Source organism: Telmatherina bonti (assembly GCF_933228915.1).
Source record: "Telmatherina bonti genome assembly, chromosome: 13".
Classification (NCBI taxonomy): domain Eukaryota; kingdom Metazoa; phylum Chordata; class Actinopteri; order Atheriniformes; family Telmatherinidae; genus Telmatherina; species Telmatherina bonti.
The window spans coordinates 25,697,777-25,720,896 of NC_136611.1; the positions used below are offsets into that span (position 1 = coordinate 25,697,777).

Consider the following 23,120-nt stretch of genomic DNA (forward strand, 5'->3'; position numbering starts at 1 on the left):
TGGCACCATCCAGTGTTTTACCATGCAACCTGCATCCCTTGTACACACCCTTGTGTCTAATGTTTTGGAATTCTTTATTCTCCAACATGATCTTGAATCGCTTCTGGTGATCAAGCCCTAAACAAAAAGATACACATAGTCGGGCTCAAAATGGTTCATATCCCTGGCAACGTTAAACTTAAAGCTTTTTTTTTTTTTTACCACTCCAATATGTTTCTTCTGGCCCAAGAGGAGATATATGTATGTCAATAAATCATACTTAAAAGTTTAATAGACTTCAGTAAAACAATAAAAACAAAACAAAAAAAAAGAAAATAAATATTTTCTATGCTTTTCTTTCATTTTATGAAAATTGGTGTGTCCAAAATCATTCATACCCACTGTGGTGTCTTTTGTTTATTTATCATTTTTTATTTATTTATTTATTTATTTATCTATTTATTGTCTGGGATGTTAGAATACATTTACACAAACTGAAATGAAACTGAAACCATATTGTTACACAGTCTATTGGAAATTCAAGGTTATACTATTCCAAATACTCATAGCTGTTCTGAAATATTCTAATAAAATTGGTAACTGCTATTTTCATTAGCTCCATGGATGAAAAGCAATGAATCAGTAGTTGGTTTGTGACAACTCATGGCTAAAACAAAAGATCTCAGTGGGAACCTATGAGAGGACATTGTGGCAACTCACAAGGCCTGAAAGAGCATCAAGGTCATATCTAAATATCTCTAAGTTTAAATGGCCATCATACAATGTCTTTATTTAAAAAATACAAGCTGTTCCACGTAGGAGGAAGTAAAAAATAACACCTGCATTGGCAAGGCTGATTGTTCGAGAGGTGAAAAAGAATCCAAGGAGCACTCCCGAGGCCATCTGGAAGTATCTGAGGCATGCTCATAACATCTCAAAGCTAACAGTCCAACGGACATAGCATACTAATGGAGACACAGACCAAGAAGGATGATGTTTCTCCATGGAAGGCACATTAAAGTTTGCATCTACACAAAGAAAAAAACTCTGGTCTTCAGTTCGTGGTCAAATGAAATAAAAATCTAAATTGTTTGGCCACATTGATGTAACCTTCATTTGCAGTAAATACGGTCATTCAACCCCAAGAACACCATCCCCATTGTCAAGCGTGGTGGAGGAATATAATGTTTTGTGGTGTATTTTTCAGCCAAAGGGCCAGACAACCTTTTCAGTGTAAATAGCATCATGACAAAAGAAGACTACAAGATCCTCAGCAACAACAATCCCTTGGCCTTAGAGAGCATAGCATGAAAACAATTCAAAGTAAAAAGCAAAAGTTGAGAAGAAATGGTTAATCTGCAACAATATTGACATTTTGGAGAGACCCAGCCAAAGTCCCAACTTGACCTCAACAGAGAATATTTGCAGGGAACTAAAGATTAGGGAAATGGGAAGATCTCTAATCTCCACAACCTGAAGCTCATTGCAGAGGATGAACGGTCAAAATACCAGTGGAGATGTGCAAAAAGCTTGTTATCAGTCATAAGAAGCTTATAACCATGGGCAGGGGCTCAGGTCGTCACAAGACCGTAAGGTTGGCGGTTTGATTCCCACACCCCCAGCCCATAATGCTACTCTCCTTGCCTCCAGTGTCGACTTCACTGGTGTATAAATGAGTGTAAAGAGAGGCCATAGGCCAGGGGTGTCTAAAGTCGGTCTTCAATGACATCTATCCTGCAAGTTCTACACGTACCCCTGTTCCATCAACACACCTGGCTTACACTGAATGGATCCAGTAGCCTATGAAGTTCAGCACAACTAATTAATGTGAGTCAGGTGTTAGACCAGGATACATGGAAAACCAGCAGGACTGGTGTAGGTGCACATTGGCTGCCACATTTCCATCAGTCTACCGAGGGCAGCTTTGGGTAAACATGTAGCTTATGTGGAGTGGATGAATAAAGGAAATGTTTGCGCTTTGAGTACTGTCTGACAGAAAGCACTGTATAAATCTAATCAATTATTATTATTATTGATTGCTGTTGTAGTTAACAAAGGCTTTTCCACTGACTAGAAGGGTGAATAGTCTTGGAAATGCTACTTTTTGTTCAAATGTATTCACACACAGGAACTCTTCTTCTTTCTTTTGATTATTATTATTATTATTATTATTATTATTGCAGTGCCTTTTTTGTGACACCTGAGTGATTTCCAATAAAATAAAATAACTTGAATAAAAATAACCTAAAGTTTAAATTTGCCAGATGTATGAACACTTTTTTAGCCTAAGTGTATTTTTTAAATTCTTGCTTAAAATGTAAACCATACTTCATTGTGCAGTAGTACATGCACTGTGCATTCAGTAGAAATGAGTAAGCTCATGAATTAGTATACTGGTGTGTACCGCCATTTTATTACTATTTATACAGAAACTGCAAGCTGTCTAAACTTGAAACCAAAAACATCTGCTATTTATCACATTAACAAAATAAACAGCTGTACTTTCTGAAACTAGGAAAATATTCCTTTTTCTTGTACTTTTACAACTTAATGCTGAGTGGACTGGGATACTGGCAGCTGAAAACAAACAAACAATAAATAAATAAATAAATACATACAGTGATATACAGTGTTTAAAATAGAAAAAACACGTGTGTATCAGTCTAGTGCAAAATACAAAGATGAGTTCAAATACAGCATATGATGCTGACTATAGTTTGTACTGTTTCAATGGCCTCAGGGATCAGTGTTTGGTAGTACCATCCTTATTCATCAAAGCAGAACAAACCTCCTTCGATATGGTTTCTCCTAACTTATTTTAACAAAAATTAAGATATAACTTTCCAAGCTTCTTAACAGACACGCTCAAACTTATTTTGGATATTGACTGTTTATTGTCGTGGTTTTTATTAAGATGATGCCACACCGTTGTAATATTACTAAGGTCTTGACTCTGAATAGCATTCATAGTTTTATCAGGACTGTATTTTCAGTCCAGTCCTCGTGTAATTTGGAACATCTTAGCCTTTTCTCCCTGTTTCCCATACTTAAGAATGGATAAACAACAAACAAACAAACAAATAAATAAATTTGTCAAGAACTGACATTTTAAAGGCTTGGATGTTTGGATCTTTGGGAATAAATTAAAAAGAAATAAGGGGTGTCGATAGTGTTTCACATTACATCTCATTACTATAAGGAGCTACGTAGTTACACTTTTAATTGTTGCCTATAATTTACTAAAATGTATTTATTACTAATACATATCTATATGTATTAGACATATTCCTATTCCAAAACAATTATAAATAAATAAATAAAAATATATATATAAATAAATAAATATGCCTTTGATAAAGGAAAATGCATATTTTAGATAGCAGTTTGCTAGCAAAAATGATATTTTTTATACTGTGTTAAAGACAATTCACAGATTGTCACAGATGATCGACTTTCATGTTGCAAAAGTGGATTGCACTATTTTGGGGCAGGCTGACGCCTCCGTTTGTAAGGGAGAAGCCGATGACGACTGGTCTAAAAGTGGCTCAAGGGAGGAAGGGGAGGAGAGGAGAGGGGAGGGCTTGGTGCCCGCTGGGAGCGTTGGGTTGTGGGTAGCTTGTGTTTCCACTTAGGTTTTTAGTTACTTGTTGCAAGAAAGTTTTGGCGTAACTTCCTGACTTTTATTTTGTAGTTTAGATGTTATGTCTAGCCGGAGAGAAAGTATTTAATCTGTTACAGACCACCGTCCTGCTTATATTTCCGGTTTGACACTAAATTTTCTGTAAACTGGTTACATTGGGACAGCTGTCGGAATGAGTTTGAACGAGCACTCCTTGCAAGCTCTGTCTTGGAGAAAGTTGTACTTGAGCCGAGCTAAGCTGAAAGCTACCAGCCGCACTTCAGCTCTCCTGTCGGGTTTCGCAATGGTAAGTTTGCTTTGACTTTAAGCAGATCCGTCAGAGCTGAACGAGGGCTGCTCGCGCAACTCAGAGGCCGTCAAAGTCAACCCTCCGGACAGTGTGTGTGTGTGTGTGTGACGCAGATTATTGTTTTTTAGGACTGTAGTGATGGCATCTTTTTGATAATGTCATATAACAGTAACTGTGCCTTTTATATTAGTTGTTTTGCCTGTATATAGACAACAAGTTATACGGATGTCAAATGAGCGTGTGAGAAAGAGAGACGCTGAGTAGCAGCAGTGTTACAAGCTCTGGAAAATAACATTGATGTCAACTTCACAGCTTTCACACCCTCCCACAGTAGCTTACCGCTTCAGCCGCAGATCACAAAGTTACTCACGTCGTAGATGAAAACATCAGCACTATTAACATCAGATATGACACGCTGTGTTGTTAACTGACTACAAATAAATGTTTAATTTCTTTTCCTGAGATGTAAAGCAGACTGCAGATGTTGTGGTGGGATGAAACCACTGTGGTTTTTATGTCTGTATATCCAAACAAAAGTTTCAATAGGAACAAATGGCTGTGTATTAATAGTTTTGTCAAGAATAAAACTGACATTTTAAATGTACTTGCATATAGCTTACACTTAAAATATCTGCACGTATGTATTAATGCAACTGCAATGAAAGGTTTCAGCAGTTCATATTAGAATAAATAAAAAAAAAATCAGTTTTTAAAATAGACACATAAATAAATAAAGTGGGACAACTTATATTTGGCCAACCGCAACTCTTTCAGGCCATGTAAAAAATTATTGTCTTCCCTCCCACATGCTTTTCGGTTGTGGTAAAGGTTTTTATGTTGATGACTTGTGCTAGATTTTCTTTAAATGTCACATTTAATCCATACTTTAGTCTTCAGTAGGATGTACAAATGCTGTTTCCCTTTAATAGTGGTTATCATAAATCCTCATTATCAGTTTTACCAACAAACTTTAAAAAAAAAAAAAAAAAAGAAAATCGACCATAAACCAAACATTTAAATATTTTTGTGATCTCAAGAAAGCTGAGTTTATTATCTCACAACAGTTTAATTGATTTTTCTCATGAAAAAAGTCGGTCTGGTGAGTTAAGTGATTTAATTATTAGACAAGCTGTTTTTATTTGGTAAATACCAAAATAATCACCATTTAATCTCAACATTGTGGGATTAAAATGATTACTTTTGTTAGGTAATGATTTCTCTGAGACTGCAGTAGTTGTAGACGTGGAATAGATGTCTTGTGAATGTACATGTAAACAGTCCCTTTTGTTATTTATTTTTCCAGGTTGCCATGGTGGAGGTACAGCTGGAGCGGGATTTTAAGTATCCTCCAGGATTGCTGATAGCCTTCAGTGCCTGCACCACGGTACTGGTTGCAGTGCATCTCTTTGCTCTTATGATCAGCACCTGCATCCTCCCCAATCTGGAGGCTGTCAGCAACGTTCACAACCTCAACTCCGTGAACGAGTCGCCCCATGAGCGCATGCACCGCCACATTGAACTGGCCTGGGCTTTCTCCACAGTAATCGGCACGCTCCTCTTCTTGATTGAGGTGATGCTGTTGTGCTGGGTGAAGTTCTTACCTCTCAAAAATGACAAGGAAGAAGATAGTAGCACTATCAGTCCGGGAGAGGCAGCAGCAATTGCTTCCACATTCATTGTGGTGCTGGTTGGACTTGTTTTCATCGTCTTCGCTGTCTACTTTTACCGCACACTGGTCAGTCATAAAACAGACCGACAGATCCGAGAGCTTGAACAGGTCATCCGACTCCAGAATCAGCTGGACCACAGGGTGGAGAATGATGACCTGAAGGCTGCTGTCCATTTCCCCTGATTGTAACCAATGAGAGTAGAACAGCAGGGACATTCAGCAGCACTACATCTACATTTTCCTATAAAAGCTTTATTTTTTGTGTCCATCACTGTGCTGAAAGGGTTATCTTTTGATATTGTGAGCATTTATATTAAGCTGCATGTCTTGGATCAGTTCCCTCCTGGATTGTTTATTCACAATCTGTCAAATCTTTAGGTTGTCGGTAAATGTGTTGGTTATTTTCATCACCATAATCCTGGGTTTAAATCTTGAAGATATATTTGTTTTCCTCTGTATTGTGAAGGCAAATAATATATCTTTTTTTTTTTTTAATATACCTGACTTAGTGCTGTGGTTTCCTTACATCTGACTCTTTCACTGATCTAATTTACAAGGAAAGCCACAAAGGTACATTCATGAGCAAAATTAGATTTTAAGCAATACATTTAATGTCTTTGACAAAATATATTTGTGTTAAAATTTGACTGTGTGTGCAGTCAGTGGCAAAAAAATGCCTGCGATAAACATTTTTAGTGATGAAGTATGTTTGAAATACAAATATTTTCATAAAAAAGCATCACTGTGAATTAAATGAGTTATTTGGAGCAGCATTTTAAACTCATGCATGTGGTAAAGACTCATTTTCCTTGTACTTTTATGAGTATCGGTTTGCTGGATTACACATGCTTCTGTTCACACATATACTGTAAACCCACAAATGTTACAAACTTTGGCAAACATGTCGTTGAACAAGTATTATAATGCATGATAGATAAAAGGTGTTGTTTTGAAGTCAGTCTGTTTATCACTTTTTCAGTAGTTTACAAGCTTGATCAAGTTACATGTATTTTTTTCTTTTAATGTTGAATATAGTTTATGCTCTCATATGTCCTGCAGTGCATAGCGGAGTTGTTTACTTGGGTTTGACCACTTTCAGTAGTTACTGTAATGTAAGTTGACAGATTCATGGTACAGTCATAATGTCAGTTTATTATAAACCCAAGTTTGTATTAATGCAAAACATGAAGTTTAAATTATTTGAAATAAAAAGTTTATACTCAGCTGCAACAGTATATTTGAATGTTGTTGGACTCTTTATTAAGTTAATCCTGTAACTGTTACTGCAGTTTTGTAGGTTTTACCCACCCCTGCACATAGTTCACACTGAATCACAGCAGTACAGCAATCCTGTAGACCAAATAATTAGTGAAATGATCCTGGTCAGATAACAGTATCTCTATTGCATATAAAATAACATAAGAGATGAAGGATTTTGCAGCAAATTGGTTATTACTTCAACCAGAAAAAGAACTGGAAGTTATTGCAGAAAGGTTTAGATAGTTTACTGTACTCGATGAACTATAATGCAAATGAAGACCTCTTCGTTTTGTTCTTTGTTTTAATCTAAATTGCCTGTTAATGTATGTGTAAAAAAAAAAAAAAAAAAAAAAGCTTTGGGTGACTTTTCATTAAATATTGAAAGTTTTGCTCCTGTGTGTTTTCAAGAACCTTGCAACTTTTAAGTCAAATAGCCAATTCTGTTTGTAATATGATAATCAAAAAACAAATTTAAAATATTTTGTTTTTAACAAAAGAACGCACTATGCCATCATATAGAGTATATGAATCTGTGGTAGAAAGAAATGCACAGACATTGGGTCTTAATCTGGCTTTTACTGCTAGCAAGAACCATGCAAACAAGAAACCAGATGTACATAGATGTAAAGAAATAAAACTTAATATTGTGCTTAAAATACAATCAGGATTTAGAGTTTTTCAGGCAAGGGAGGTGTTAAATGCTTAAGTGATTGTGCATTTTGAACTGAATTATCTAAATAAAGTGTTTAATAATAATTTGTATGTATATATATATATATATATATATATATATATATATATATATATATATATATATATATATATATATATATATATATATATATATATATATATAATGTGTGTGTAAAATATTACCAAGAATATTGTAAAACAAGTATTAACTGTCATGAGTAATTGAACAGTATATATTTACCTCTGGAAAGGCTTTCTTTTCATTTAATAAACAGAAACCAGAAACATCTGTCTCAAGCAATAACAATTCTTCCAACTTGCTTCTTCCTCTTGACCCTGATGCTTTCTGCAGCGTCTGTATCATAAGACAAAAAGGGAAGGCTGTTTCCGGTGAGGGCTTTCTCTGTCAGTGTAAATACAACAGAAGCTATCCAGAGATAAACAGAAAATCTGACTTCAGTCGTAAAAAAGCAAAGGAAAAAGGAAATTGTCATCTGTTTTTACAGCACCATCAAGACAGCCGTAACTTCTTGAAAAGTCACATCCTCAAGTATAAACAAATAGTTAGTCATTCTCAGTTTTATAGACTTTTTTTTTTTACATTGAACAAATTTCATGTTTTCAAAATGCAAGAAGCATTCTAAAACGCACTTCTATCTATCTATCTATCTATCTATCTATCTATCTATCTATCTATCTATCTTTACATGCATACATATGAGAATATGTATTGATAAAATGTGAAATTTGACAAAATACTACAATATATCGTTTGACACTTTGTTTTCAACCCTTGTTAAAAAATAGATGTAGTACAAAGGATTGTTTCTTTGGCTTCCTGAAAAAACACAAAAAATTGTAGCAAAAATAAAGAAGAAGTAGAAGAAGATGGAGAAGGAGAAAATCTAATTAAAAGTTTTGATGCCATCAACACCCTGAAAAAGATTGGATAGAGACATTTTTAACATGTCTTTTTACACCAGCTATTCTTTCAATTTGTTCAGTTTTCAATAAAAATCAAATTTTGTGAAAATACAACTCTTTAGCTTCTCAAGAGTCCCTGGTTTTTGATGTCTCAAAAATTCTGATATACATTTTTCATTCAGTTCAATGCAGTTTTTATACCTAAAAACAAAGTGGATGGTTTGATGTTTCCATATTTTTATCCTGTAGAAACAGATTAATTATTACCTATTAAAATTTCAAATGTTGACATTTCAATTAAAACTTCTCATTTCTGATTTCAAATTTCAAAAACTTGAAATCTCTATGTGGGATAAATAAAGTGTTTTTCTTTTTGTTTCACTTAATTTCATCTAGATTAATGTCGGTGACATACACATTTAAGTTTATTAAACTGCAGTTTAGAAAACTTTCACACCAAGGTATGATTACGTTTTTATTCATATTTTCATAGCTTGATGTTTTTCTTTTTTTCTCACAACCGTGTAGAAGACCATGCATTGTGCAAAAAATATGTATTTACATTTAATGTATATTTAGAACCTACTGAAAAATCAGGATATATGTCATAAATAATACCATATTATTGAGTTACATAGAAGCTGTATGCATTGTTATCCACTCGCCATTAAATCAAAAAGTCACTAACATCCTAAAGATTTCTAAGTTTGAAACCTGAAGAAAAACATAGTTGTTCATCTGTTACTTGTTAAGTCTCCTTCCATACAATAATTGGTGTTCTTCCGCAGCGTCGAGGGATCTATATTACATCTTTGCTTGCCAGCGGATGGATCCATTATCAGACTTGCGCGACGAACCTTAAAAGCAGCGACAACCTCAACTGTTTTGCCACAATGTTGCCCTTTCAAAGGATAAAACTTCGGTACAGGTAATGAAAATGATCACGTCGTTTTTACTAAACTCATATTATCTGAGTATGTTTCAGTTTACAGTCTGTTATCTTTAAAAGAAGGATACAGGTGATGCTCTCCATCACCTGTCGGGGTGTGTTAACCTCCTGTGAAGGACTCATTTCAGCTAGCTTACGGCTACACTGAGCGTGGAGCCAAAAACACAGCATACAGTGTTTTTCATGTTTTACAGATTTTGATAAATGTGATGGAAAGCGACAAACAAAGCACGGAGAAAGACAAACCTTCACAGAACTGGAAAAGTTGCAAGTTGATTATTGATCCTGCATTAACCAAAGGGCTGTACAAAGTGTGCCGCTTTGATGGACAATTTTTTAATATACCTGTAAGTATTTTTTTAAAAATTTCTTTTCACTGCCTGCTTTTTGTACAACGCACTTCCATATATGGTGTAATCAAATCAAATCAAATTTATTAAACAGACTCAAGTCCATTAATACACACAATAAAATCACACACACAAAACCCCATCAAGATAATCTAAAAGCATAAATACAATTTAACCAGTGCATCCTCAGTCTGGAAAGTAACAGGATCTGAGAGAGCTGTAATAATGGATTCGTCCAGTGGTTACATAAACATAAACATCAGATTTCTTAGAAGTGCTTTGAGTGCAGGAACTTTAAGCATTATTCGCATAGCATTATTGTATGCAACTTATAACTTTTGTATAGCAGATGTTTTATGAGAAGACCACAGATGGACTGTGTAAAATGGAGTGCAATAAGATTTATACAAGCAAACTTGAACTTTAGTAGAACAAAAATTAAATTTCTGTGCAATGGTGTTTGCTTGTGCATTCCTAATGTAATATAGTATAAGCAACCACATGTAGTATATTTTTCATTCCAACAAAGAGTCTACTTTGACAGGTGGAGGATTTAGGACTGTTTCCTGTGGACACAGTCAGAGATCCACGCATCTGCCGCTTGTGGAGCAAGTACAACAAGACTGATCTTTTGGTCCCTAAATTCAAAGTAATTTTTACAATCAATATAATAAATGTTATTATTATTATTATTATTATTATATAATATTAACCTTACAATATTATTAATCAGTATTAAATGTTGTTTACTGAAATCCTTCCAGGTGGATGAATGGTATGTTGGTGCTGTTCCTCCCAAAGAAGTGACTTTTTTCAGGTTGAACGATAATGTGAGGGAATCCTTCCTGACTAATATGTGCGAAAAATATGGGAACATCGAAGAAGTGGAAGTATATTACAATCCTAAGAATAAGAAGCATTCAGGGATTGCAAAGGTGGTCTTTGACAATGTGAAAGGTGCAAAAGATGCTGTGCAGCATCTCCACCACACATCAGTGATGGGAAATATCATTCATGTGGAAATTGATCCTAAAGGTAAAAAGATTTTTCCTCTACCAAAGTAAAAATTTTCATATTGTGCACTTAATTGATTTATTGAATACTACTCCTCAGGTGAAAATCGGACACGGTATCTCCAGCTTCTCTTTAGTGGCCTGTATACTCCCTGGACATTACCAGTGGGAAGCAGTGAGGAGGTCCTTCAGAGACTTGTTGACAATTTGCTGGTAAATATTTAAAGTTGCTTTTGGTGCTTAGATCTTTAGTGAAAAGACATGTTCAATATTTACACTCTAGCTGCTAAATAAATAGTCTTTTCTAAAAAATTCTTCTCCTTTGTACTCTCCATCTTCTGTAGGATACTACAACTAGGCACAGACGGGGAAGTGTCTCCAGTCCCTCCAGCATTGCCACACCCTTCTCTCTGGACACAGCCTATTCCAGTATTTGGCAGGATACACCTTGCAGCTTTGGGCTTACTCCACAATCACAGGGAACCCCCCGCACTCCCTGCCTGACTGCGACTCCTCTCTCTCTGGACTCTTGCTACTCCAGTCTTCAGGCAACTCCGGTCCTCCAGGGGGAGCCATCTACGTATGGTGTTCACAAAGCGGTATGCCGTCGTGAATCTGTGAGACATCACATGAGATCTAGCCAAGTTTCAAATCTTAACTTCATCTTGAAGCATTGTCAACCGTATCCTCCAGTCTCCTTAACACAGAAACAAACTAGCCGCCAAACGCTTTCACTGTGGAGCCACAATGCACAATCCAAGAATAAAGAGTCTCCTTGTGAGCTTGCTTCTCCCTTCCAGGAGTCAGGAGACACTGTTCACTCTCAAAACAGCAACTCTGTAAGCATTTTGAGCATTAATTTCTCAGATGACCAGCAAACTGTAGCAGCCTCGCCACACAATGACCTGCCAGCGATGGAGAGTTTGGACTCCCGCATTGAGAGTTTGCTCATCAACAGTCACATTACTGATTCTACATACCTTGGTGAAAAGACTTTAGAGGCTGATGTGCACTTTCAGGACAACCCAGCTTCACCTCTTAATGGCACCTTCTCCAATAATCCCCAGTTTTTCACTTCACCCTCCTGTGGAAACAGCCAGCAGCTCTCCTGCCGTGATAAAGTGAATCCCAGTGCAGAGCTGTTCACTGAAAGAGACATGGATGAAACTAATCAAGCTGTTTTATTTCTTACATCAATCTCAAAGTCTCCAACGCCATCTGAGTTCACTTATTGTGAAAGGGCTCATATAAACAAAGAAAAAGATGGACAAAGGTCTAGGTTATCGAACTCAAAGGTAATTCCTCTAGATTTCTTCACTAACATCCATCTCATACACTATGAGAACAGCATAAACAGCTGTTGGTTTCCTGTTTAACAGCGGTTTATGTATCATTAATGATTTATTTATGTATGATATATGACTTTAAATATTTCCTTACATTCGTTTGATTTATTTTATGTTTTATTCAGGAGCATCAAACAGCTAATGAGGATATGGAGTTTCCAAATGAAAGACAGTCTGAAGTTCTGACACCAACGAAAGACATCTCTTTCTTCAAGCCACCATCCATGTCTTCCCTTGATAGCGCCACTCAACATGAGACCCCCAAAGCTCCCCCTGCTGTTACAGTTAGATGTTCAAATCCTCTTGCAACCCCTTTCCCCCTTCACCCCTTTACCCCATCAATCCCACCTGTCCCACCTCGCCTACCAAATGGCACCATTCCCATCCCACCTCCAGGTTGGATACCACCTCTGGGCATCCCCGTTCCCCCTCCTATTCCACCTCCTCCTTCCATTCCTCTCCCACCAACATTTTTAGTACCTCCTCCACCATTAGTTGTGCCACCTCCTGTGCATATGTACCCTTTACCCATGCAATGTCCAGTCTCTGTAGACAAAGAAAATTGTCCAGGCCACGCGAGCATATCGTTGTCATTTCCTCGACCAACGTGGCCCACTCCACCTTTTCCTTCATTTAACCCCTTTGTGCCGCCACCAGACTACCCATTTGCCCAGGAAAATCTCCATAAAATCACAGCAGAGAAAGTTTTGGAAGTCCTTATAGATGAACTGAAATGCATCATAAAGAAGGATATTATTCGTAGAATGATTGAAGGTGTCGCTTTTAAAGCATTTGAGAACTGGTGGGATTCCCAGGAGAAGAAAACAAAGGTTAGTTGTTTATTTATCTCATGTCATACTTGATTTTTTGTCTTTGTTTTTTGATGGGAATACACTCCTTTCCATATTAACTGTCATTTTATTTACTCAAGATACAAGTTTCTCCTTTGAAAAGTGGAACACCAAGTCTTGGGGAGAGTCACAAACTCACAAATCCCCTCAGTCGCATTAATGGACAGAGCAAAAAACCTCCATTGCCTTCCTTCAAGGTAGAATATTCCACAGCATGTTACAGCTCAGTGGTCCTAATCCTAATGTGATGTTAAGTTTTTCATACATTGTTTGCATTGTTTCACAGGTAAAAAAGAAACAAACTGAAGTCAAAAGCTGTTCAAGTTCTGCTCCTGAAATCACTGGTTTGTGCTTTTGATGCATTTGGCTGTTACATGAAGCTAACTGTGTAGACAATAGCTTTCACAGTGTTATTCTGTTTTCCATGTAGTTTTAGGTGTGAAATGTGGAGACGATATGGTGAGATCTAAATCCGCGAGAACCAAACGCAGGCACACAAGACCACCGGAGCTCGACAGTGATAGTGATGAAAGAAAAGAAGAAGATGACACACTTAATGATAATAATCTGAAATCAGACCAAGTGGAGGCAGTTGCTGATAAGATTCAGATCCTGGTAAATGCTAGAAAATTAAATTAAATAGTTAGTGGTGTCAGGAATATAAACTGCTGAGGTGAGTTTTTATGAGACTGGTCATTATAATTTGTGGTTTAATTTTTTGCTTTTAATCAGTTTGAGAAAGACACTCATGGGGATGGTGATGAATCTAATCAGAGATGTGAAGAAAACATACTGGCACAAGATGAGATGGAGGATCAAAACGTTATTGTCTGTCAAAGTACTAGCAGAGAACAGTGCTTAGATAAAGGTACTGTATGTTACAGCTGAAATGCTGAAGAGTGATGATTACTACTTACTCAGGATTTTTATTTTTTTTCCAATTACAGAGATTCTTTCTGGGAGAAGTTCCTCCGATGAAAGCGAATTCTCATCAGACTTGGAGTCCTCTGATTCGTTCTCCTCAGAAAGCTTGGAAGGGTCACACTTTGACATCAGTGACAGAGATGAAGACAATGAGGATGACAGTGAAGAGTGTATTGTGATATTGTCAGATGAAGCCTCTGAAGATCTTGAGCTCCCTCAAACCCCTTCAGCTCCTCTAACTCCTGGTGCTCAGCTGGATTTAGACCAGCAAGACTGGTTAAATGTCCCACATGAGGAGCAAACAGAAGAGAGCCATGTCTGCAACATGAATACTGTGATGAAGCTCCAACTTAGAGAAATCCAGGACCTACACCCTACATCACCGATAGGACTTGCAGGTAGTTCTTTCAGTGTTTTGTATGCCAGTAAATTAAATTAATTTGTGCCAATGAATGATTATTATTGTTTCATGCCAATCATACGGATAATGTTTGATTCAAATTAAATGCGTGTATTTATTGTTTACCTGTGTTTTCTTCGCAAAAGAACATTGAAAACATCAAATGCTGGAACTGAGATGGTTTACTATCTCATGAAAATTATGATTTAAATATGGTGGTAGTAACATGTTGCTGTTGTTCACTTGTGTAAATACTTTTAGATATATCCGCATAACAATTTCTTGTTAATGTTTGTCACAGTAGAGCCAGACCTTTATGTGGAGCTGGGGAGCCCTGAATGGAAAGGAGAGAACATACACAGCAGTGTGAAGCCTCTTACTCCAACTGGCTGCTTTGTGGACAGTGACCCTGATATTATAATAAAAAGTACACCAACTCCACCCGTTGTGGAGGAGGTGGAGCGACCACTAACACCAGGCAGAGGCATTGAAGCTGAACTGATAAGTGCAGACTCAGATGAAGCCAATGAAGTCATCTCCTACTTTCCAGCATGCAGGGACCTTTTTCAGGCTCCACCTGATCTCTTGCCAGCCTCTCTTCCATTACATGTGGAGTTACCCAGTTCTCCTGGGATGGAGGAAAGAAGGTTACTGACTCATACCAGCTTTGGAAGAGCTCCACCAACTCCTGGTAGAGGGATCCCGGTGTTAGAGTGTAACACAGTGAGTCCACTTCCCGGCAGCCCCCCATACGTTTTGCAACCATCAAGCAATCCATATGTCACACCTCCCAGCACTCCTGGAAGAGACATTATTTCACCGCAAAGAGCCATAATTCACAAGAGGAAAACACAAGTAATGACCAATTCAATGCCTTTGTTAGTAAACGCTCCCAGAGATTCTCCTATCACAATCTCCTCTTCATTTAGTGACTCTGAATCTTCATCAAACACTGTTAAGGATGATGATGTGTTCATCAGTTCGGGTGTGAGATTGAAGCCTTTGCAGAGACTGGAGAATATGCCTGGCCTTTTGGATGAGGAGAAATTTTTACTGAGAAAGAAGCTGTGGAGGAAGTTGAAGCGGAGAAGGAGGGCGCGTCATCGGCAGAGATCACGCGAAAGAATCAGCCGCTTTCTCTCTTCTGGCAGTCGTCCTCACAGATGGCGTTCACTGTTCGAAGAGTGGAAAATCCTCCATATTGTTTGGAAGGTGGGCCTGGATGAAGAAGATACCAGACTTCTGCAGTGTGTCTATGAGAGACTGCAGGAGCAGGATAATGGTGCTGGGTGGCTCAATGACACCAGATGGATACCCCACCCTCATATCCACTTAAGCAGAGGTTCCCGTTAAGATTCTGTCTGATCTAAGTTAAGTCACTGAATTAGACGATGATAGGTTTCATAATCTTATCTGTAGTGTAAATCATACATTAATAAGATTATTCTGTGATTTCAAACATTGATTTTAAAAACATATTGAGTTTCCGTATGGGCTTCCATCAAACTGCTTAATTTATATTTTATTAGAGTTTTATGTGATATTTGGCACTGTTGTTGATTGATTGAAATGTCACTTGATAAATCATATTGTGATTAACTTCCTTAACTGTTAACCACTGACTAAAATCCCAACTGAGAGGAATGAAGAACACAAGTCCTGGCAGCCAGTCCACAGGACCGGCTCTGCTCGCAGTGAAGGGTTTTACAAAATCAGCAGGAAGGATAAAATGAAATACCTCAACAACACAAAGCTGATGACTGATCAAACAAGTGCTGAGGTATTCAGGAGAAAGAATAAAATATATCATGATCTCAGTGTCATATGTCTGTATCTTATTCAGTATCAACATATTTGTTTCAGCGGGGAGTGTGCATCCCATCCCAGCAACCTTCACAGCGTTCTGGATCTGACTTCAGGTCCGAACAGCGCCGCCTGCTGTCCTCGTTTAGCTGCGATAGTGACCTGGTCAAGTTCAATCAGCTGAAGGTAAGTCAGTATAGATAACGGCACACATCTGTGAAAAGGCACTAAATTTAAAGAAATTCATTTTCATGTAATTTTATGTCTCTAAACAGGACATAGTGTAGTGTTTGAGTTCTCATTTAATAAACTTAAACACTTCCTGTATCGCATCAGGAAGAACATTGAAATACATCATTATCTACTCTAACACAGCAATGATATTTGCAAAGTGTCTTGGAAAATGTGTAGTGGTTGGCTTAGAGTTGTGTTTTCAATTGCAGTGTGTTTCATAGTGGAATAAATTTCTTCATATCTCCCGGTTAGTTCCGAAAGAAGAGGATTCGTTTCAGTCGGAGTCACATCCATGAGTGGGGCCTGTTTGCCATGGAGCCTATAGCAGCAGATGAGATGGTGATTGAATATGTAGGCCAAATCATCCGACAGGTAAAGCAAACAAATTCATATGCAAGATAGTCTTCCAATAATATGCTTGAACCCCAACCCCACCTCAAATATTACTCTAAATAGTCTGGTTGTTCTCGGTACTTTCCAGGAGAGCAGCAGAGTAGTGGTGACAAACAACACTCATGAATAGGATAATTGGTCTCCTTTTTCTCAGGTCATCGCTGACATGAGAGAGCAAAGATATGAGGAGGAGGGTATCGGAAGCAGCTACTTGTTTCGTGTTGATCAAGACACCATCATTGATGCCACTAAATGTGGAAACTTAGCTAGGTTTATTAACCACAGCTGCAATGTGAGTATAAACTCATTCTAATAAAATGATTCTGAATAAGATCAACTATTAATACATATCTCTACAATATTAAGTGATCTGTATTGGTGGATTTTTGTCTTACAGCCCAACTGCTATGCAAAGATCATCACTGTGGAGTCTCAGAAGAAAATAGTAATATACTCCCGACAGCCAATAGGCATCAATGAAGAGATCACATATGACTACAAGTTTCCCATTGAGGAAACAAAGATTCCTTGTCTGTGTGGGGCTGATAGCTGCAGGGGCTCCTTAAACTAATGTCAACTGAAGCTAAAATACTCCATTAATAGTCAAAATGGCCTTAACTACTGTGCAACCAAAACATTCTTTACTACTCTTTAAAACTGTACAGTCAGTATCTGGAGCTTTTACAGAAACCCATGAATGCACCGCAGATGTGAGATCTCACTGAATCATGACTTAGTAAACTATTGTTAAGTACACTTGTGTCATGAATGAGACCAAACATTTGGATAATTAATAAGTCTACTGAAGCTAGATTTGAGAAGATAATGTATGATTGTGAAATCTGTTAAAATGCCTTAAAATATTACAAAATACTACAGTAACTCAACAGTTCAAAGTTCAGATATTCACAGGATTTATTTTAACTAAAGAGAAAAAACAGGCTAGTCTCTGTGATGAGTACTGTTACAGAGAAATGTTAAATGTTTTCATTTATGAGAGCTTTCATTGTCTTTTGCTTGAGTCAAGCTTGTAAAGATCTTTTTCTGCTTGTGTTTTATATAAAAAAAACTGCATTGTGACTTTTCACTTGTTGTGTTTCCTTAGTAAATGATACAAACTAATTAGATAATAACTGGTAACACTAACGGAAATAATAAGATTACACATGAAGAAGGTGTTATATTGCAGGAAATGAAAGGTCGTTACACATTGGATATTTTCACTATGTAGATCAAAATATGATAATACTGATATAGCACATAAATGAGACCCTGAGGAGATTACTTTTTGTAGTGAGTCATTGTTGAGACTTCAGAGGTGTAAAATGGAAGTATCAGTTGGTTCACATATTCTTTAAAACTTCGTTTGGTGTCAGGATGGTCAGATTTCCTCTAGCGTGCTGGTCTGCTTCAATAGCTTCAAAAAGAGACTTGAAGTTTCCTGCACCAAATCCCTGTAAATAAAATGTGAAAATAAGTTCATAAATATCCAGCAAATTGAAGCCATGATGTGCAACAGATATTGTCACATTCATATTTCCTTAAAAAAAACTTTGTAGGTAGTTTGTACTGATTGTTTATGCAGCGTTTCTCTCACCTGGTGATTGTGTCTCTGAATGACTTCCAAGAACACTGTGGGGCGATCCTGAACTGGCTTGGTGAAGATCTGAAGTAAATACCCGTTGTCGTCATAGTCCACCAAGATCTTTAGCTCCTGGATACAAGGATACAAGCTAATAGTGGATTCTGTGTATTCAAGTTGATCATGCATATACAATTTGCTCCTGTAAGTGCATCACGCTAATAAGGTCAGATTTACTGGTTGAAGCATCAGGATCAAATGATGGTTGGTTAAATTTCTTTGTGGCTGTAGCTCAAACCTGCAGGACATCGAGATCTTCTGAGATTTTGACCTTGGAGTGTTTCAAGTTCTCCCTCAGCTGGTTATAGTAGGTGTCTGGCACTGACATAAACTCCATCCCACGCTCCCTTAGGTGACGAATCTGCAGAGAAGGCATCAATCAGAAATATAGATGTAGTTCCTTGTAAAGTTCCTTCCTACAAAGGAAAGAACAGTTATGTAGTCTTACTGCAGTGATGATATCGGATGTGTTCATGGCAATATGCTGCACTCCGGGACCTCCATAGTACTCAACATATTCCTGCATGTTAAAAAAGAATCAAAATAAGAAAAAGCTTTTAAATCAAAAAAATTTTTTCCCATTGTACACTTATTCTATCTATACAGTATCTGGCCAGACTCTAAATGCTTGCCTGGATCTGAGACTTTCTCTTCCCCATGGCAGGCTCATTGATGGGCATCTTCACAGTCTCTTCATAGTTTGCCACCACAATGGAGCGCAGGGCGCTGAACTCTGTCTGAAGCTGTTTGTCATCCACTGACCAGAAGCGGTGAAACAGGAGGTTCCTTTGATACCTGTTAATTAGATATTAAGAGGCACAGTGGTATATTTTTAAACCATGTGCTCAAGCCCAAGTTTATTCACAACAAAGCATTATCTGAAGGCTTCGTGCAAGGGGCTGGAAGAACTTCTAAAGGGCCATTTTATTACTTAATTATGTTCAATTATTACATATGTTCAATGTCTTTTTTTCACTTCCATGTGGAACACGTTGTCCTAATTATAAAAAAATATGTGGTCAGTAAAACCAGAATAGAGTTGGTCCTGTAATTATTTGAAGACCTATGTCCTGCCCCTCTGTCCTAGATTAACCAATAGGCTTGCACCCTTAGAGAACCACCTTATTTCACATTGTAAGGCTTTTTTCAGTAAAATGTAGTGAAAACAAGTTCCAGATGTGGAGAACCACTGAAGACCCTCTTAAAACTGCAAAGTCATGCTGATCACTGACATGTTGCCAAAAAAACCCAAAACAAAACAACTACATTATGTAAAAAGCACACATTCTGTAACTCCCCCTTACATCAAGCACTTGTGTGTTTTCTGCAGACCACAGGCCGGCACATTAATTTTAACAGCCCGATTTTTGATACACAGATTAAATTTGAAAGTCTTAATACCATTCCACCACTGGAACCATCTCATCATCTGGCTGGTTTCCCACAACGTGATCAATGAAGTTCAGTTCTCCACTTGGACTGCATGCAGAGAGGAATGCAAACCACACACGTTTAGACAAAACACAATCAGATATTCAGAAATGTGTGCAATAATTTTGTGCCAATAGCACATTTCCTCACAGTTTGGCTAAGAAAGGATCCTTGAACAGAGGAGGATGGAAACCAGGCAGAAACAAGCCGCTGTAGCCTCTTCTCTCCACAAATGTATGAGTCGTGTCACCATACTGCAACACACAAAAGCAAAACCACAAATCAGTTTTTTATTTAATCAAATATCAGACAACTGAATAAAATACTGAATCGATATCATGACTGAAATCCTTGGTTAATTTTACAGTTGTTATACTTCATGGGATCTCATACCGTCTGAAGCACTGCCAGCCTGACTTTGCCATGCTTGTCCTCAAGAGTGTGGGGCTCCTTTATAATAACTGCCCCTCTCTCACGAGCTTTCTGTGAATGAAGGTCATGGTGAGCCATTATAAAAGCAACAGCATTCCTACGTACAAATTAAGTCAGCATGATTAAATTATTCCTTAAAAGTAAGCATTTAAATAATAATAAAAAAAAACAATGTCACATTGTTTTACATGCAATGTGAAATTTTCTTATTTAAAGGAATATTATTTGACTTTTCATTTAGTTTGTTTATTTTATCTATTCTCTAGAAATAGTCCTAAAATAAAATATTGTCACATTTATATAATAAAAATATTCTTTAAAAATTGACTGGTATTATTTTCTTGTCCTTTTTATCACTGAGGTAAAGTTGGTAATTATATGTACATGTATATATGAAATTTTATACTATATTTGTTTATTCTTCTGGGAGTGGTGGTGTGTTGGTTGACTCTTCTAATGTCCACTGGAGTGGCCAAATAGCAAATATACCATCCTCACCTATGAATATATTAGAAAACAGCATTCAAATAGGCGTCCACTGTAGTGGACAGGATGCATCAAAGGGTTAAGAACAAGATCCAAGAGTGTAACTTTAAGATAACCCGCAGGATTACCTGAACCAGGAAATCACAATCCTCCACTGTAAATGCAACATCTTTTACTCCATCCCCATGCTTCACCAAGTGATCTCCCATCTCTGGAAAAGGACATTTGCTTGAGTCACACAAAGTTTGCATTCACTTGAAACAAGTTAATATTGGTGTGCAGTCCCAACCGTACTCTAACAACACGGCGAAATGACCAAACATTTAATGTGGACACTGAAGGGAGTTCATCGACTTGGAGTTTCATCTAAAGCCCATCAGAACAGTATGTTTCCAGTCATGTCTTCATCCATAATTGTTTTTGACGATTGTGAATGCACTTATGCCAGTTTGTACCCTTATATCAGATCAAACTGATTTTTTTCAAGGCTAATATAATGTTAATCCTTCTTACTGAGAAAGAAAAGTTCCCAAACTATGGATGGGACAGAAATATCATTTACACTGGAATAGCTCCAGGTCGTGCTGTCTAACACAAGTGTTAAACAGGAACTGTGACATCACAAAAATTATTTTAATCCTGAATCTTAGATTATTTAATATTTGTTTAAACAACAAAAATAAGGACAGGACAGGTCAGAAACATTGGTATCTACCTTTGTTTCCAGGATTGAGGGCAGATGAGAACACATAAATGATCTGTGGAATACAATGGAAACCGAAGCAGGATAAAAACTCCAAGCTGTCATTAACTCACAAATAAAAATAACAATCTATAAATAATCTGATGAAATTACTTCTTAAAAGAAAACTGTTGTCATTATCACCAACAGATCTATTCAATATGAAAAGTTGTGCAATTAGATAAAACACATTTCAGTGAGGTACAAGAGCATAAAATGCCATAAGTTAATGATCAGAACAATGTTTCTTTCTCTCGTTTTTCTTTGAAAAAATTGCTTTTTTCTTTTGCTGCTTGCATTACTGTTCTTGTCTTATAAGAGCGTGTCTCAGGTTACCTTGCCTTGCTTGACCACATGGGACACGACTTCCCGGCTGCCAGTTTCCAAACCTCTGTAAGCCAGTGGCTCAAATCCCAGCTTGTTACAGTAGTAGGATGCAGCCTGTTAGACATATATATATATTGTTTTATTATCTTACTTAGTAAACAAACAAAACAAAAGTTAAGTCTTTTCAATGTTAAGATGAAATGAAATGGTTTAATTCCAACATGATTTTCTATCTGTGTGCTAGCACCATCTCCTGGTGATTGATTTCAATGTAATGTTGGCAGTGGCTTCTGGAAGTGGGTAAATTAATATGTAGTGGTCTCCTATAATCCATATAGTCCCCTCTACCCCTGTGGAAAGATTAGCATCCACATCTAGAACAACAGGAAGTTATGAGTTATCTTACCTGCTTTGCATTTCCAACCCAGAAAGTTAAATGATCAAAGCAGAGGAACCTGCCCTGCTCATGCTAAAGAGAAAAATAAATCCAAGTAAAAGACTGATACAAGATTTGTTTGTGAATCTAAACTGCACATTTTTAATATCTATTCAAGTCATTATTTGTTTAAAAAAAAACCTAAAATGTCAAATTCTGTTTGGATCTTAAAAGGGTTAAATTACACATTAAATCTAACAAGACAAACATTTATAATCCAGTAATGTACCTTTTCGCCTTTGTCTGTGTATGTGGTCTACAATGAAAAACACAAACAAAACGATGACAAAGAAAGGAAGTGTTACAATGGAATGCATTAACAAAAGCTCAGTTAGCAGGTTAAAGTAGCAGATCAAATCTAAAGGTATTTATTCATTAGTAGATAATTACTCACCATCTTGCTCCCAGTCACCTGACCTGACTGAATGAGGGCTACAGTAAATGCCTGAATTTAAAAGCTGACTAGAAAGTTTGATATCCACTCCCACCAAGGAGGAGCTGGTATTGGTGGAGGAGAGAGCCTTGCTGTTCACTGCACGTTTGCTGTTATACAATGATTACATGGAAAACATGTCAGCCCATCACAAGTCGAACTAGAAGGAGAACTAGAGAGCACAGAGCTCAGCCAAGCCATTGTAATTAATAATAATAAAGAAAAAGAAATCAAAGATTTTGGGTATTATTTTTTGCATTAGAAGCTTTAAGCGCCAAATCATCCCTACCTTCCCATTTTAAGAATCCTTTTAAAAATAATCCTGGATCCATCCTGTGAGCCGGAACACCCCCAAAATCTCATCACTTGCTCCTTATTTCATTTCTGAGATTTCCAGAAAATTTGATAAAAATCCATTCACAGCTTTTTGAGTTATGCTGCTGCCAGACAGACATACAAACAGACAGACAGGCA

The 23,120-nt window shown here is 37.2% G+C and overlaps 3 protein-coding genes across 3 annotated transcripts; 2 read left to right on the top strand and 1 right to left on the bottom strand.

Moving 5' to 3' along the window:
- Nucleotides 1–3,589: 3,589 nt before the first annotated feature.
- Nucleotides 3,590–6,812, top strand: LOC306764041 (calcium release-activated calcium channel protein 1-like). Its single transcript, XM_079251060.1, has 2 exons — nucleotides 3,590–3,905; nucleotides 5,212–6,812. Exons 1-2 carry the CDS (start codon nucleotides 3,792–3,794, stop codon nucleotides 5,758–5,760), a joined length of 663 nt encoding a protein of 220 aa, XP_079107186.1. The 5' UTR covers nucleotides 3,590–3,791; the 3' UTR covers nucleotides 5,761–6,812.
- Nucleotides 6,813–9,612: 2,800 nt separating this feature from the next.
- LOC306764526 (histone-lysine N-methyltransferase SETD1B-A-like) lies at nucleotides 9,613–17,288 on the top strand (the record flags this gene model as incomplete). The annotated part of the gene is made up of 16 exons (XM_079251701.1): nucleotides 9,613–9,750; nucleotides 10,298–10,402; nucleotides 10,518–10,788; nucleotides 10,867–10,979; nucleotides 11,111–11,365; nucleotides 11,567–11,887; nucleotides 12,238–12,942; nucleotides 13,044–13,160; nucleotides 13,250–13,307; nucleotides 13,989–14,132; nucleotides 14,589–15,611; nucleotides 15,907–16,067; nucleotides 16,151–16,276; nucleotides 16,577–16,696; nucleotides 16,872–17,009; nucleotides 17,115–17,288. 16 exons carry the CDS (start codon nucleotides 9,613–9,615, stop codon nucleotides 17,286–17,288), a joined length of 3,969 nt encoding a protein of 1,322 aa, XP_079107827.1.
- Nucleotides 17,289–18,060: 772 nt separating this feature from the next.
- LOC306764640 (4-hydroxyphenylpyruvate dioxygenase-like) lies at nucleotides 18,061–22,620 on the bottom strand (the record flags this gene model as incomplete). The annotated part of the gene is made up of 14 exons (XM_079251831.1): nucleotides 22,608–22,620; nucleotides 22,443–22,469; nucleotides 22,184–22,246; nucleotides 21,787–21,891; nucleotides 21,424–21,466; nucleotides 20,837–20,919; nucleotides 20,184–20,273; nucleotides 19,941–20,044; nucleotides 19,761–19,838; nucleotides 18,992–19,154; nucleotides 18,808–18,879; nucleotides 18,598–18,720; nucleotides 18,315–18,431; nucleotides 18,061–18,171 (listed from the first exon to the last, which is right to left on the bottom strand). Exons 1-14 carry the CDS (start codon nucleotides 22,608–22,610, stop codon nucleotides 18,061–18,063), a joined length of 1,182 nt encoding a protein of 393 aa, XP_079107957.1. The 5' UTR covers nucleotides 22,611–22,620.
- Nucleotides 22,621–23,120: the final 500 nt, after the last annotated feature.

Excerpts from the sequence above, each read along its gene's own strand:
- LOC306764041 (XM_079251060.1), top strand. The coding sequence starts at position 3,792 with ATGAGTTTGAACGAGCACTCCTTGCAAGCTCTGTCTTGGAGAAAGTTG. Across the intron at positions 3,906-5,211 it reads TCCTGTCGGGTTTCGCAATG|GTTGCCATGGTGGAGGTACA; the intron begins GTAAGTTTGCTT and ends TTATTTTTCCAG.